The sequence below is a fragment of the Octopus sinensis genome, linkage group LG1, assembly GCF_006345805.1.
Source record: "Octopus sinensis linkage group LG1, ASM634580v1, whole genome shotgun sequence".
NCBI lineage: Eukaryota > Metazoa > Mollusca > Cephalopoda > Octopoda > Octopodidae > Octopus > Octopus sinensis.
This window is the reverse complement of record NC_042997.1, coordinates 124,559,725-124,577,224: the sequence shown is the minus strand read 5'-3', so window position 1 is coordinate 124,577,224 and position 17,500 is coordinate 124,559,725. Positions and strand designations below refer to the sequence as shown.

Here is a 17,500-nt window from a genome sequence, read left to right as displayed (position 1 = left end):
GGCCATGTGAGGGAGGTCAGTAAAATAAGCAAAAAAATAAGCACCTGTTCAGTATTATGGACTAGTTGGAATGAAAACAATCCTCTCACTACTGTGGTATTTTGCCTGTGTTATCATTGACTTCTACATTGAGCAAAGCGCCAAAGATATGAGAGTTGTCATCGTTCCAACTGATCTACATATGACTGGTATTTATTTCATCCTCATATTTCCACCTACCGAGTAGTCTTTTTTTGCTTCTTAGATTTTACTATTAACATAATCTTTAAGGCAGCGAGCTGACAAGATCGTTGGAACGCTTAGCGGCATTTCGTCAGTCTTTACGTTCTGAGTTCAAATGCCACCAAGTTCGAACTTTAACGTTCATCCTTTCAGGGTCGATGAAACAAGTACCTGTCGACATAACCAACTATCACCCTTCCCTACAAATTTCAGGCTTTGTGCCTATCATAGAAAATAATCGTTAAAAGTGATAATCGTTAAAATTTCGAGACTGTGGGATTACAGTTGAAAGAATTGTTAATATGACTGCTAGTTGATCCAGTCTTTATGAAGTGAGTTCAGATCCCACTATGGCTAAATTTACGTTTCATCCTTTCAGGGGTGATAAGATGAAGCGCCAATCAAACGTTAAGGTGATAGTATCGACTAACTCTCAGCCTCCCGAAGCTGTTGGCCTACTTCCTTAATTAGAAGCAATTGTTAATATTATCGTTATCATGAAACCAAAGCAGACTTATTAAGTACGGGATAATAGAATTTTCCTCAGCTGTCGATAATTGATTTAATAGGACTTAATGAAGAAAAACTTAGAAATGAAACAACACGTCTTGGTGAAAATTCAGGAAGATATGGAATGGTAGTAAATGTAAAAAAAATATGCAAAGTAATGCTAATGAGTAAAACGAAAAAGGTGATCATTAATTCAATTAGAATAGCAGGGCAGACACAAAAACTTGTTGAGGAATTTAAATATTTGATAAGAACAACAAAAGATTCGAGATCAAAGTAAGAGGAATAACATCGCATTGAAGCAGCGATGGTAGTTTTAGCAAAATTAGACATTGTGGGAAGTGATAAAAAACAAACAACAACAATAAGAAAAAGAAGACTGCATTAATCATAGCAATCGTTCAACTGCACTTTGTGGGTGATAACTATGGATGTTTGATGTTAAATGGAAGGAAAATTCTTCCATGCGAAATGAAATCTTATAGAAAGTTTTTTCGCCTTTCATATACAGAAAAGAAATTGTTGGTAAGAAAAAATCTCTTTTGTTTCGTAAAAGAAGAAAAATATAGATGTTTGGCTATGTAACCACGACGCTGTACATTCCACAACTGCTGAATATAGCCATGTTTGGACAAAATCCTGTTAAAAGACCACGTAAGAGTTAATGGAGTGCAATATCAAGGAATGGACAGGGAAGAAAATAGAAAAGTTAACTGATGAACGGCGAAGATGAAATGAAATTGTGTCCCTTGATGTACAGTCACAGTCACCCAAGATAATACATTTTCATTGAACTATTAAAAAAGTCTTAGGCAACCGATGAAATATATTTTCACTGCTTTGTCGTACTATTTTCTTTCCAGAACACTAATAAATACCAAAATAATTCTCCCCCAAAAGTCACCCTAGGTCCTATATAAAAAAGCTAAGTTGTTTTAAATAATCAAACCCTAAAAGACAAGGTTCGTGTTTCAGTGCTATAAGAATATTCCCTAGGATAGGAGGCCCCGTCTCTCTCTTAATCTCTTCACACACAGAGACACACATGCACATAGTGGTCACTCGAATGAGTGTATGACTTTGTAGCTAGGGGGCTGCTTCCATTAGTAGCTTCGGTGTCACTTAGTCACGCAGAGACCTAGACACCTTCTCAGCCCTATGCAATCTTGTCCCCCGGGAACATCAATGTTTTGACAGCTGTAAGGATAGAAAGCTACTCTAGCGGGCGATTGCTCCTCAATTTCACCTGAAGCGAAGTAGAGTAAAATGAAAATAAGTATTATACAGTACTCTTTGCCAAATGTTTGACGGCACCGATGAAAAAGAAGAAAAATATTAATTTATCAAGAACTCTGTGCATAAATATGTGCAAAGATATTGTTTTGCCCATGCAGTTCGTCTGCAGCTTTATACTTATCATTCCTAGAATTCCCAATAACTTACATATTGCATGCATTTTAAATTCTCTATATTCCGAATAACGCTGTTTAAAAAAAAAACATATTTCAAAATATGCCTGTTATATTTTCTCCTCTACTCTTGTAATTTCTTTTCTATTCATAGACTTTTAATTTTAGGTTATCTTTCAAACCTAATATTAAACTCCCTTCTGTTATACAGGTGGTATATTCGACACCGATTCACTGACCACAGCTATTCGCTATGCCATGCGAACCAACGTGAAAGCCAATCATATGATAATTCAAGAAACTGTTGATATAATCGATACTTCTGATGCCTATAACCTTAGCAGTGCCAGTAAGTATTTGTTTTTCTTTTTCTTTTTTTTTTTTTTGTAATTGTCATTTCAACTGACTCCTGGACAGAAAGAGATAAAGAGAGCGAGAAAGCTGAAGAATGCATGAATAGTCTCTAAGAGAAGGCAGAGAAGAGAAGAAGGAGAGTAAGTATACACATATGTGTGTGTATGTGTGAATGTGTGTGTATGTGTGTATGTGTGTGTATTTCAGTGATTGTAGAGTATACCCTAGCATAGGACTGCCCCCGTCTCTCTCTCTCTAAATCTCTTCACACACATACAAACACACACACACACACACACACACACACATGCACATAGTGGTCACTCGAATGAGTATCACCTTGTAGTTAGGGGCCTGCTTCCATTAGTAGCCTCGGTATCTGTTAGTCACGAAGAGACCTAGACACCTCAGCCCTATGCAATCTTGTCCCCCGGAATAGAAAGCTAATCTAGCGGTCGATTGTTCCTCATTTCAGCTGAAACAAAGCAAAAAAAAAAATGAAATGTACCGTACTCAACAGCAGAATATCTGAGAATTGAACCCAAGGATTAATGGTCGTGATACCCATGTACTCCCACCCTTAGTAATAGCAGAAGCTTCGTGATTTGTAGCTGGTGTTGTTTTTCTTCTTCTCAAACTTCTGCGTAAAACTTAAATAGCTTTTACGGCCACTAATATAAAAACTGGACTTTCTGTCCAAGACGCTCCGATTCCAAGCCTTCTTAACTCTGACGTTGTTTTGGAGTGTTACAGGGACATAAAGATGTGTATAACCATGTGATCTTCGTCAGAGCTAATATACCCAAATGTCTCATCAGCACTAACTACCTTCCCAGAATGTATGATGAGATTGATCAGTAACCGCTGCTCAGGATACTGACCTTTCTGTTTCGTCTGCAAACTTTGTAGAAATAGTGTAGAGACGGGTGGGAATCGCATTACTTGTGCTTTCACCTGTTTCCTGTTTTGAAGATGATGTATATAGCACCATTCGATTTATCGATGTGTATAAGAGAGATGTTGCCCAACCAATCTGCAACAGCTGTCTGCAGTTGTTTCCTGGAAGGAACAGAGAGAAACCCTTGCGCTAGGGAAAAAGAGTTATTTTACTCAATTCTCAAGCACTTAGTGCTACATCCTGCAACGCTGTTGCCCTTCTGTTGTAGGGATAAACGCGTGGGTAAGTTCTCCCATGCATTTATCCTTTCCCTGAGTGGGTTGTGTGAAGAGAATACCTTTTTTTGTGTAAACTGGGGAACGATAAGATTATTTTTGTATACATCACATATTTCTTGAATCAAGTAAATATAAGGTATTGTTATTGTCAAACGTCTTTTAACGTTACGTGTATTTACTGAAATGTTATTATTTGTTTTCGTTTTTTACAATTTGTATATTTGTGTGGTCATTAAACTGTTCTATATTTTGTTTGTTTCTGTTTAGAAGCATCTTTTCTCTGTTTGATATGATTCTTTCAAAAGCGTCATCTATCAGCACGTTAAATTTGAAGAGGAATATCAAAATATGTAAAGAGAGAAAAATATATAATTATTCAAAAACTAACAACTGTTCTCAAACTCTATTATGGCGTAATGTGAATATGAATACCTCAAAGTTATTTTTTCGTGAAACGGACATCTGTTAGAATCTAAAGCTTTGAAGAACAATTTGAAAACATATATGAATAACTCATTATCGATTCAATAATACGGTTTTGAAATGTTGACATAACGCCAGCATTTGAAGGGGAGGTGTACGTCAAGTAGATCATCCCAACTGCTCACTTGGTGCTTATCTTATCAGCCTCTAAAGGATGAAGCGTAAAGTGAATCACGGCGCAATTTGAACCCAGAACGTAACTGCAAACGACATATTGTTAAGCATGTCGGACAGAATATATAAGAGCATTTGATCTGTCTTTACGTTCAAATATGGCCAAGGTCGACATTGCTTTTCATTATTTCGAAGACGATAAAACAAGTACTCTGCAGTTACTGAAGTCGATGTATCGACTACATTCCGCTCCCAAATTTCAGGTCTTGTTCCCATCTTAGAAAGAAATAATAATTTCGGTTTGGTCTCTTAGTCTGAATCAACCGAAAAGTGGTATGCGCGCGAGTGGGAAGCAGTCGAGGTGAATAATAACTATGAGATTTTATGGGATTTTCCCATGGAGATTGAACATACAACTGAATTGAAGAAACTAATTACGATCAGAGAAGGCTGAAAGAAGGAACAATGTAAAATCGTTCACTTTACAATCCTATGCGATAGTTGAATGGATTATATTAAGAAAATTAAGAAATATTTGGATATCACTAGAGAGCGGAAGAGATTAAAGACCACAAAGCTAGATGCTGTCTCTGTGGCAATTGGTACGTTTAGCACAACGCAAAAGTTGGTCCCATAGAGACTGAATTATACTGGAATTGAGGAAAGCTTTGTTGATCTGCGGAAAATTGCTAGACTTGTTTATGACTAAACTTCAAGATAGAACCTTTTCTGACTAAATGAATATGCAATAGCTTGAGTGCGATAATAATGAGGATGACGACAATGATGACGAGGAGGAGGAGGGTGAGATTGGAGTTCAGTGGAGGATGAGGAAGAAGAATGATGATGATGATGATGATGATGATGATGATGATGATGATGATGGTGGTGATGATGATGAAGATGATGATATCGAGGAAGGAGGAGAAAGGAGAGGATGATGAGAAAGAAGAGAAAAATAAGTAGTAGGAGGTGAACGGAGACAGTGAAATGAAGAGGAAGAAGAAGAAGAAGATGAAAAAGAAAAAGAAGAGAATGATGATGAATATGAGGTTGGTGATAAGTGTCTAAGAGCGAAAAGAGGAGAAAGAAGAAGTAGAAGAAGAATTAGAAGAATATGAAGAGGGTGAAGAAGAAAAGGATGATGATGATGGTGATGGTGATGATAGCGAGGAAAGAAAGAAGGAAGAGGAGGATGAGAAGAAAGAGAAAAAAAGACGTAGGAGTTGAAAGGAGACAGTGAAAAGAAGAAGAAAAAGAAGAAGAAGAAGAAGAAGAAGAAGAGAAGAAGAAGAAGAAGAAGAAGAAGAAGAAGAGAAGAAGAAGAAGAAAAGATGATGATAATGATAGCGAGGAAGAAGAAAAAGAAGAGGATGTTGAGAAAGAAGAGAAACATAAGAAGGAGGAGGTGAAAGGAGACAGTGAAATGAATAATAATAATAATAATAATAATAATAATAAGAAGAAGAAGAAGAAGAAGAAGACGAAGAAGAAGAGTGACTGTTGTTAAAAAAATGTAATAGCTTATGAAATTATCAATCTGTCTTAGAAGAAAAATAACTAATCTAAATAATTTTTATTTAAAAAAATAATTCAATGGAAAACGGAAAAATAAAACACATGAAATATAAATATTGTTACATGTATGTATTTGTGTTAGATTTCAATATATGTAAATATATAAGCAACCCAGAGTGGTATAAACATTCTTTGATCATAACAGTACTATGGAGTTTATTTGTAGTATCATTGTGTTGATACGTTCATAAAATGTTGAAAATATAAAAATGTATTTGTACCGGAATAATCGTCATGCAGTTATACGACATGTTTATGTAGAATATCTTAGCACTTTGTATCTATAAGAATGTATGTATATATATATATATATATATATATATATAAATATGCTAGAACAGGGCTCCATTGCATAGTGCCAATGGTTCCAGGTTTGCCATCAAAATATAAGACAAGTTGGAACGGCCTGGGATTTAAAGGACTACAGTTCTTCAGTAGCTTCCCAAAGGACAAGAGAGACCTGCACGGGATGGATGTAGGTGTCCGCAAGACGAACTTGATCTCTTAATGTCATGAGTCCCAGATGAACCAACTTCACAACAAGAAATGCAAATGAAGGTAGCGGCGTCAAACTCCCTCATGCACCAAATGTCAAGTTCCAAAATGAAGTTAACGTTATGTAGCAACGCCAAATGGCAGTGCCCCAACATGGCGAGGACTCATGAGCTGAAATCGGTTCAATTCAAGTCATATATATATATATGATATATATATATATATATATATATATGTATATATATATATATATATATATATATGTGTGTGTGTGTGTGTGTGTGTGTGAGTGTGTATATATGTATGCTCTTTTGTATCCGTTTTGTTAAATTTTTCCCAATATTTTACAACGGTGGTGTCACAGCATGGCCAGATCTTACATGCTGAAACACGAAAAGGAGTAAAAAAGTTTCCATTTAGAATGATGTAAAACTTGTGTTTATTGTATTACGAATTAATCAAGTGAAATGTGTTTTAACTTATCTGTTTTCTTATTCTGACTATTAAGTATTGGTTTTACATTTTGTTACGAGGTCAACAAGGTCAGAAGAGGGGGTCTAGTCAATTACACCGACTCCTGAACCCAACTGGTATTTATTTTATCGACCGTGAAAGAATGAAAGGGGAGGTCGACCTCGGCAGAATCTTGGAATGTATAAATTAGTAGATAAATAGATGAATACTATCATAAATAATAGTCATACGCACACACACACATTCATACATGCATTTTGTCTTTTACATGAATTTCCTTTAATAGATGCCATAGAACGATGATATGCATAGATGAGTGAAGTAATTTCTACATCTGAAGAATACAAAATAAACTTAAGGCTTTATATCGGTTACCATTGGGACTGTACGATATTTACAAGCATGCTTGGTTATAATGAGATTTTTAACCATGGAGAAATAAAAAGTAGCGACATAATTCCATATGCTACATATAATCGATCCATTTGGGGCAAAACATTCTTAATTCTGCAAGACATTCTGAAGAACAAATGGATGAACGGTTGCAAAATAGATGACGAAAACACGCGATGTTTTGTTAGTGACAGCAGCACCGAGTATGTAGCAGATAAATATAAACCCTAACATTGCCCTAGAGAAGTGAAAATGTGTGTATGCATGTATTTCCTCTGTCTTCCCTTCTCGGGATCTTTCCTTCTCCTATGTTTCCGACGAAGAGCTCCGCTTGAAAACGTTTAAACCCTCCTTCTTCCTTCTTTCCGGAGCGTCCAATAATACTATATTTGTTCCACGTCTTCGCGTTGTTGTTGTTTTTGGTGTTTTCTGTTTGGATTAACTTTATATATATATATATATATTAATATATATTATATATATATATATATATATTATATATATATATTATATATATATATATTATATATATATTATATATATATATATATACCTATCATGACACATATGCGCATTATATATACTTTGGCGTAATATTGCAGAAAGAGGAAACCTCTTTATTTTAAAATAGCTCTACTACTATAATTTAAAATGGTCCATCACATCGCTATCTATCTATCTATCTATCTATCTATCTATCTATCTATCTATCTATCTATCTATCTATCTATCTACCTCTATCACAATGGACGGACGCTAGTCATATCGGCTCCAAGTAAGTTGGCCACTTTTACATGTTTAAAACTCCTTGTTGTCAAATATTTTGTTTTAATCGTTGTGCAAATTCATTCACTAAAAAACCTGAGAATTATTCACGTAGAATTCCGCCCCTGTATGGGCGAAATTACAAAAAAACTTTCAAAACTTTCGTGGGTTTTTAGCCATTTTTCATTTTGAAAATGGCAACTAGAAACCACGTGGCTAGCCCGCCAGTCATGCAGAACGGTAGCAAAACACTATTGCTACCACTAGCTGCTAAACATCGCAGCGTGAACACCGCTGTCACCACCATCACCACCACCAACAACAACAACAACAAATCTAACGTCGCATTCACCATCGCCGCGACCAAAGACATTAACTTAGATTTCCCCTCACTCCCCACACCACTTGTTGATGATAAAGGGACAGAGAAAGGGATTTCAAAAATGAATACAAACGAAAACATGAATGCCAGCACCACCACCATCACCACCAACAACAACAACAACGAAATTGGCACAAAGCCGCCTACCAAAGACAACACCGCCAACACCAACACCACTACTACGACGTCAAATGCTACATCCAAGCCTTCTGCTGCTAATACCGCCACACCAACACCACTACCATGACTTCAATTAACACTGCCACAATTAACACTCTACTGCCAAATTCAAAACGAATTTTGCGGACGTAACAAAACAAAAAAGAACAATTGTAACATTCACCACACAAGAGATAAACCGCACAAAGGCACTCTTCTCCAAAGAAGGAGACAAATTGCACCTTCATATTCCACAACACATCGTGGAAAACACGCAAAAAAAAACAATAATTTATAAAGTAATAAACAAAAAAACAAGAAGAACAGAAAATGCACCGCAGGAAAAAATCGATAAATGCCTTCGTCCTGTATGGGACTCCAAGGAATATATCAGTTGGGGAAACAAATTTGGTACAGTCCAAGTACGTTTCCTCAACGAAAGTTTAGCAAAACGTTTTTCCACATTGGAGCTACATTCGGACGACTTGGTAATGATACCAGTCTATTTAAACAAAAGGGTCACGAAAGTCCAAAATAAAAAACATACCATTTGATGTCGAAAAACAATGGGTGGTCTCTGCCATCTGCTTTGAAATGTCAGAGACAATGTCAGAGACAAACATCCTGGAAATCGCGGTTCTAGGAGAGAAAGACTATGTGGGCAAATCAATCGAATTCCTGCTTCAATTGGATGAAGCAGCAAGAGAGAAGATACCCACCGCTATAGAACTGCCAGGAGGCTACAAACTCTATAGTGGTAGAGGGCAGGCGACCACGCTGCTATTTGTGTGGAAGCGAAACACACTTGAAAAAGACGTGCCCAACCACTGCACACCAAGAGCAACAACAACAACCACTACCACACCAAAGCACTCCGGAAAAAAAGCTCTACTACCCACACCACCATCAACACAGAAGACGACAAGAGAAGCACACCAAGCTAATCCGTCATCAACCAAAAACCACTCGACACCTGGAAAAATACCAACACTACCATCAACAGCAAAACCAAAGGAACAGAAAAACAAAGAAAACACACACAAACTGATCCCCCATCCCTTATACCGCACTCAACACACACAAACACTCAACAACCAACAACAACGAAAACAACAACACAACCACTTACACAGACATACATAGAAGCCCACAACATACCCCTACCCCCTTCTGATTCCTCAGAAATTTCGTCGGAAGACGAAACCAGTGAGGAATGGCAAATAGCTACAAAAAGAAGGAAAATAAAGAGCAGAAACACAACCAAACCAAATGCAAACACGAACAAAGCAGGGGGAAATACATCTCCCGAAGACATTTCAAAACCCAACGCAAACAACAGCCACACCAACACCACAAAAACATATACAGCAAACATGCTCACAGCCATAGACACCAAAAACACAAATTTGATGGAATACATCCAATCAAAAACAAACATAACAGAAGATGACATAAAAACAAACAACCACCCATACACAACACCACCAGACCACATCAAAATAATACACATCTCCAAAAGTCTGCACCACACACTCAAAGGCATTTTCCCAGTGCGGTTGGTAAATGCCAAAAATATCTCACAAAGAAACTGTACTGGGATCTTCTCGAGGACAAACCAACGGAGGAGAAAGCAAAACTTTCGAGCAGTAAGTAACCCTCTGTATTCTAATTCATTAGAACTATGATCAAGATTGGTTGTGTAAATGCGCGTGGCTTGGGGTCCCCTGGAAACAAGGGTACCTCTTAAATGACATAAAGTCACATAAGTTAGAAATCATAGCCATAAGCGAGACCAGACTCCACAATCCGCGGGCCCTAAAGACCATGTTTGGCGGACAGTTCAACATTTATTTTTCCCCCTGTCTGCCGAGAATGGGCGGTAGTGGCACCGCGGTACTTTTTCACAAGAGTCTGGATCTCAATGTAAGGACAATATTCGTAGACCCGGAGGGTAGACTGGTCGTCCTGGATGTCGACGGCAGCAATGGGTGCGCTTTTCGGCTCGTATCAGTTTACGCACCGCCCTTAACAGGTCGGGCGGATTTCTTTCAACGTCTAGAAGTTTTCTTGGGAACGTCTCGTCCTTTACTCTTAGTGGGGGATTGGAATGCTACCTTGGACACGCATGTAGACTACGTGGGTAGAGATAGGAATAGACGGGGATGCAAATGCCTCAGAGACCTGCTCAGACGCTTTCAACTGTCTGACAGGTTTCGACTAGACCACCCGAATGCGCCAACGTGGACATGGAGCAACCGCATCGGGTCGTCGAGATCGTATCTAGATAGGATACTGTGTAGGACAGTAGATAGAGATAGCATAGGATGTCCACAATTCCACATAGTCAGCTACACGGATCACAAACTTGTGACATGTACGCTAGACTTAGGTAAGACACTTAGGCAGGGTCCCGGATACTGGAAACTAAACGCGTCTTTCCCATCGAGACAAGTTTTCAGAGACCGGATTAGCACACTAGTAAAGAGGGCTTTGACGGGAGCCATCATCAACAACAAATGGTGGTTTGCCCTCAAGAGAGCAGTAAAAGCAGAAGCGATTAGGTACAGCAAAGCACTAGCCATAGATAGAAATAGAGTAGAGGGTGAGCTAGTTAAGAAGCTAGAAGAGGCAATTAGAAGCGGCATCGCATCCGACGTTTTGGCGGCGAGGTTGGCCCTCGACCAACACTTCAACGCCAAACACGAAGGATGTGCTGTCAGAGCTAGGATGCGTGCTCTAAGGAACGAAGGTGTTGGAGCCGCGAGAGAGGCCCGGGTGGCAGAGGCGCAACAGGGCAACAAAGCCACCATTCGGTCACTGGTAGATGAACAGGGGCGCGAATTGCTCGAGCCAAGTAAAATGTGTGAGGCCTTTCAGCAGCATTTTGCCCGACTGTTCGGAACGAGTGGAGGGCAAGAACGTAGGGTGGACTTCAGTGCCTACCTACATAGCCTACCACGACTCTCGACAAGAAAGGCAGGGTGCTGCGAAGGTGCCATCACGGCGGCGGAAGTGCGGGAAGCGATGGCAGAATGCTCGAGGGACAAATCACCGGGTTTGGATGGTCTACCCTACGAGCTTTACAATTGTATGCCAGACTTGTTTGGAGATCTCTTGGCGGCGGTGTACTGCAACTGGCAGCAAAACGGGAGCATTCCTGGTTTTGTGAGCCGAGGAGCCGTAACACTGCTGAAGAAAGATCTAAACAAGGGAAATGTAATAGATAACTTTAGGCCCATCACTCTGCTTAATGCAGACTTGAAAATTTTGGCCAAGGTGCTAGCCAAGAGGTTGGCGCTTGTCATCGAGAAACTGGTCGACAAGGCGCAAACATGCGCCGTGCCAGGCCGGACCATCCATGACAACCTCCATCTGATGCGTACGCTACATCATAGACAGGGTAGTTAACGAACCTGGCATGGGTGGGGGCCTGATCAACTTGGATCAATCAAAAGCCTTTGATAGGGTAGACCATCGATACTTGGAGGCAGTCCTGAGAGCGGCTGGTTTCGGTCCCGTCTTCCGCGGCTGGATAGCTGCCTTGTACAGAGGCATCCGTTCGGTAATTCGCGTAAATGGACATCTATCGAGACCTTTCGACATTGCACGTTCGGTCCGTCAGGGATGCCCCCTCTCGGCGCTTCTATACGTATTGACTCTTGAGCCACTACTGCGGAAGCTGGCGACTCTAAGGGCATCCCGCGAGAATTGGGATGCGGGACGAGCGTGTCTGCATACGCGGACGACGTCACCGTCATAGTGTCTAGCCACGAGCACATCGAGCTGGTCGGCGAGACACTGAAAAACTACGAAGCGGTGACAGGAGCGAAAATCAACCGGGAAAAGTCAGTGGGCTTGCGACTAGGCACCTGGAGAAGCAAGCCCATGCCGTCCACCAGCGCCTCCGTCGTGGGACGCTGGACCGACGGCCCGGTTGAGTTGCTCGGGGTCTGGTTTGGTCCGGACCTCCAAGTGGAGAAGAACTGGAACGAGATAACGAGTAGGGTGGTCACTCTCGCCGGCAATGGGCCGAGAGGAAACTGTCCCTAAAAGGTCGAGCGGAGGTGGCGAACACGTACATCGCGTCCGTCATCTACTACCGCCTGACCGTCGTACCTTGTCCCGACCCTACCATCACCAAACTACAACGCATCCTCTTTCGCTCTTGTGGAAAGGATGCGTCCCGATGGTCAGGCGATCCATTTGCTGTCAACACCCGTTAAAAGGAGGGCTGGGCATGCCGTGGTTGATGATGCGCAGACACGCGCTGAGACTGCGACATCTCTGGCTCTATGTAGACGACGGTGAACAGGTGTGGTCGCCGTTTGTGAGGCACGCTTTCCCGCAGCTCGTCTCCATGACCGAACTGCAGTCGTGGATCAAAAAGAGGCCGAGGAAGGGCGAATGGCACCGCGAGTGTCGCGTTGCTCTCAAGCAACTCTGCCGTCCTGGGTCGACCTTAAGTGACTTCAACACAACCAAAGCATTCTATAGGGGTTTAGTGGAGGGGAGGTACGACGACGAGCTCGGGGCGAACCTGGACGTCGACGAGGAGTACCTGACCCGCCTGTTCGGGACGACTTTCGGGCCAGGGCCCATGGACAACTTCCAGAGATCCCTGGCCTGGCAGTGCTACCGAGAAGCGCTACCCGTTCGGGATAAGCTCTACAGACACGGCTCGAGAAAACACGGGGCCGACCTGCCCGAGATGCGGTCAGAGCGACGAAACCGTTCTGCACGCACTCGTTCAGTGTCCAACAATTTCCGACCTGTGGGCTTATGTCGAACAACTGCTGTCACGTGTGGGACGAGTCGGTTTATCAGCTGAGTCTATCGTCAATATTGTCACGCCTCCTTCCTTCAAACGGGAAGGAAGAGCTATTTTCATCATCTTGTGGCTATGGCGAAAGAATGTATCTGGTGGACGCGTCTGAAAGGATTGGAGACAAACACTTTCCTCTCTGGTCAATCTCTCATCAACTTCTTCAAGTACCACTTGAAAAGGAAAGTGAGAGTAGAGAGGCAAGTTTTGTCTAGCGAATGTTTTAAAAAAGATGGGTGAATGTAGCAAGAATGGCACGTATGAATGACGAAGCCACCTTGAGCATAGTCCTATGAACCCAGAAATCAAAAACAGAGAGTTGCTTATTTGCAAAAAAAAAAAAAAAAAAAAAAAAGAAATAAAAATGTGACTTCATTGACCGAGGTTACCGTGGTCTTTTCCGCAGGCTTTTCTTTCCACGGGTAAACCTCACCTGTCCTCCCCTTTACACTTCATATGACATTTCTGTGATAACGATCCCTATTGATCATTTTTTTTTTCCTCCCCCCCCCCCCTTTTTTTTTAATTTTTTTTTTTAACCCCCCTTATTTTTGTCCTCTTTCTCTCCTTTTACGATCCCTTTTGATCGAAACCTCCCCTTCCTTTTTTTTTTTTTTTTTTTAATACCTTCAAAAGAAAAGCTCTACCTTGTAATTTGTTCTATCTGTGTGCAGCCCTGTGTGGCTAATAAAGAAACATATCTATCTATCTATCTATCTATCTATCTGTCTATCGATCTAGAAAAAACAGGCCCCACCTGTTTTTTTATTATTTTTTTTTTTTCACGATCCCTTTTGATCGGAATTCGAGCTTTCTTTTCCTTCCCTTCTTCCCCAAAAGTACTTTGTACTTTGTCCCTTCTGTGTTCAGCTCTGCGTGGCCAATAAAAAACCTATCTATCTATCTATCTATCTATCTATCTATCTATCTATCTATCTATCTATCTATCTATCTATCTATCTATCTAGCTATCTATCTAACTACTGTCTGTATTTCTGTCTGTCTGTCTATCTATCACCACCAACATCAGCAACGACAATAACAAAAACACTATAAACATCGAACCATTTCAGGACCAGGCAACTTTAATTGCAGGATTAAATACTTATATGTGACCGATCATCATTATCGTTACAATAACATAACAAACTAATATAATATACACAAAAAGAACAAACAAAAGAAAACGATAAGATATTGTTTTCTTAAGCATGCCTGGACATCGTTTCAAAACGTTACTATTTAATCCATAAATTAAACCTCAGGAGCGAAATCGAGCGATTACTGTCTTATCAGCATCTCCACTACATTCCTCTTCCCCTCAAGAAGTACTGAAATAAGGTGTTGAGAGCTTGACCAGAAGGGAATGGAGAATGCATGTCTTCAAACATTTCAGGTGAATCCACCACATCGCTCGATACGTTCACTGGAATTTGATGGATATTACTATTCAATTTATAAATTCACTTAGATATCCCTGTTGTCTCTTCTTGTTGGCACCTTCAACAGATCTGTATGATTGATGAAGGATTGCACCGCAGCTAGAAAGTGATAAATCAGTTTTATATGTTGATAAATGTATTAACTGGACAATGTTAGAAATACAGATTCCTTAATCCTACATATATCTATATGTGTGGATGTGGAAATAGTTTTACTGAAACTTTATTAAAGGATTAAATGAAGTTTAACTTACAGGATAGTATATTTGGTGTGGAGACGCAATGGCCTAGTAGTTAGGGTAGCGGACTCGCTGCCGGAGCATCGCGGTTTTGATTCCCAGACCGGGCGTTGTGTATGTTTATTGAGCGAAAACATCTAAAGCTCCACGAGGCTCCGGCAGGGGTTGGTGGCGACTCCTGTTGTATTCTTTCGCCCCAAATTTCTCTCACTCTTTATTCCTGTTTCTTGAGTAACACTGCGATTGACTGGCCTCCCATCCAGGGGGGGGGGGCACATACACCACAGAAACCGGGAAACCGGGCCCATGAGCTTGGCTAGGGTTGAAAAGGGCGCATAAATAAGAAATACTTGGTGTATATTTGCTGTATTTTGAGTTTACACAGTTTATATAGTTTCTACATTCCTCATCAAACTATACGTACATTGGATTTTGACAAACACTAAAGTTATTAAATTTTAGTTTATTTGAGAGCTGTGGTGTTCTTGTGTTACAGAAGGCCTTCAGTTCTGGGTGTTCTTAAAGCAGTTTAATCGAGAAACTTTGAAGTTGCTTCGATTCGAATTCACTCTACCTCGGTTGTGCACGTGTTTGTGACATTCTTCTAGAAGCAATACCAATATCTGAGATGTATGTCTAATTTATATAATCATTACGAGACAATTACTCTCTTTTTACTCTTTTACTTTTTTACTTGATTCAGTCATTTGACTGCGGCCATGCTGGAGCACCGCCTTTAGTCGAGCAAATCGACCCCGGGATTTATTCTTTGTAAGCCCAGTACTTATTCTATCGGTCTCCTTTGCCGAACCGCTAAATGACGGGGACGTAAACACATCAGCATCGGTTGTCAAGCAATGCTACGGGGAAAAACACAGACACAACAAACGCGCACACACACACCAACAACACACACACACACACACCATATATATATATATATATATATATATATATATAATATATATATATATATATATCATATACGACAGGTTTCTTTCAGTTTCCGTCTACCAAATCCACTCACAAGGCATTGGTCGGCCCGGGACTATAGCAGAAGACACATGCCCAAGGTGCCACGCAGTGGGACTGAACCCTGAAACATGTGGTTGGTTAGCAAGCTATTTACCACACAGCCACTCCTGTGCCTACTGGTACATTTTTTATTGATTCCTGTGTGTTCAAGTGCTGAAAGCAAAAATTGTTTTCGCAATGAAGTTTGAACTCGTGCATAGAAAGAAAAATCTAAATATAAAGAATTAAGAAATGCAGCTCCATTTTCCTGCCAAGTCATTAACATACACAGTCACAATAAGAAACGGGAAGGGAAAAAAGCGACATGAATCGCTTTCTAAATGAAGGCCCTTCCCTCTCTACGATGTGATGTAAATTCTAATTAGTTGTCAGTGTAATTAACGACTGACAAATTCATGAGTCCAGCTACAATCCGGTGTCCTCACATCTAGAGACGAGTTGTACAAGCAAAACTACCGATTTCTTTTGGAAATTTTGGAGATCGCCCAATAACAGTAAATATTCATTAATTGAACAGTGGCTCTTTGAGAAAGTTCGATTACATACAGAATGATATCGGAAATTGTGGCTTCTCCATAACTGCATCGATATCACCTAGCTGGTCATGTTTAACTTCCGGTTGTTCTTCATTTATTAGAAACGTAAGACTCCTTGTTAATTTATTTTTGCTTTCTTTGTACAATACGATGTAGAAACAAGATTTGTTTAATACATGGTTTAATCTAAATGGTCTTATATTTATGTAACAATAACATGATCACTGTCGGTTTGAGTTAGATTCACGAGCTCAAGGGACCTTGGCTTACTCCCTTGCATTGCCGCTTCGCTTTATTTTCGTTCCTAATTGTCTTGGAAATGAATATTACATGAATGTAAAATTTTCCATTTCTTAATTGAACCTTAGAATTCAATAGATTTACTAAAGAATTGCTAAAAGCTGAGTCTCAAGTAAGTCGACCTACTCTACTCTCAAGGGTTGTTGATTTTCATTGAGGTATCTAATATAAAAATCGACTAAAGAAAACATGCGCCCATCTTACCATCGCTTCTTAATCAATGAACCATATTAAAACTCTTATTCTATAAGAAGAAAAATAACTCAGACGACCTCAAAATTTATTGACCGCGTAGAAATGATGTTCCCGATTAATAACTCACAAAGATTACTTGTGAATATTCGTCACAGCTCTGTCTTCTGCAGTGGAGTATTAAATACATGGTGTCTGTTTTTCTTTGTGCCACTACACGGGCAATAATATCTTGCATCATTGCTACCTAAATAAATGCGATTAGGATATTTTATCCTGCATAAGGTAACGAGCTAGCAGAACACTTGCCGCGCCGAACAAAATGCTTAGCGGCATTTCGTCCGTCTTTATGTTTTGAGTCCAAATTCCGCTGAGTTCCACTTTGCATTTCGTACTTTCGGAGTCGCTAAAGTATGTACC

The 17,500-nt window shown here is 40.1% G+C and overlaps 1 protein-coding gene across 4 annotated transcripts in view; it reads left to right on the top strand.

Moving 5' to 3' along the window:
• Positions 1-17,500, top strand: part of LOC115210959 (glutamate receptor 4) — a 676,560-nt gene that overhangs the window by 120,333 nt on the left and 538,727 nt on the right. For all 4 annotated transcript variants that reach the window (XR_004999835.1, XM_029779782.2, XM_029779772.2 and 1 more), the window contains exon 2: positions 2,353-2,490. Coding sequence is in view for 3 of the 4 variants with exons in the window: in XM_029779782.2 (XP_029635642.1) it covers positions 2,353-2,490 (138 nt within the window). In the remaining variant the exon portion in view is untranslated. The remainder of the gene's footprint in view (positions 1-2,352; positions 2,491-17,500) is intronic.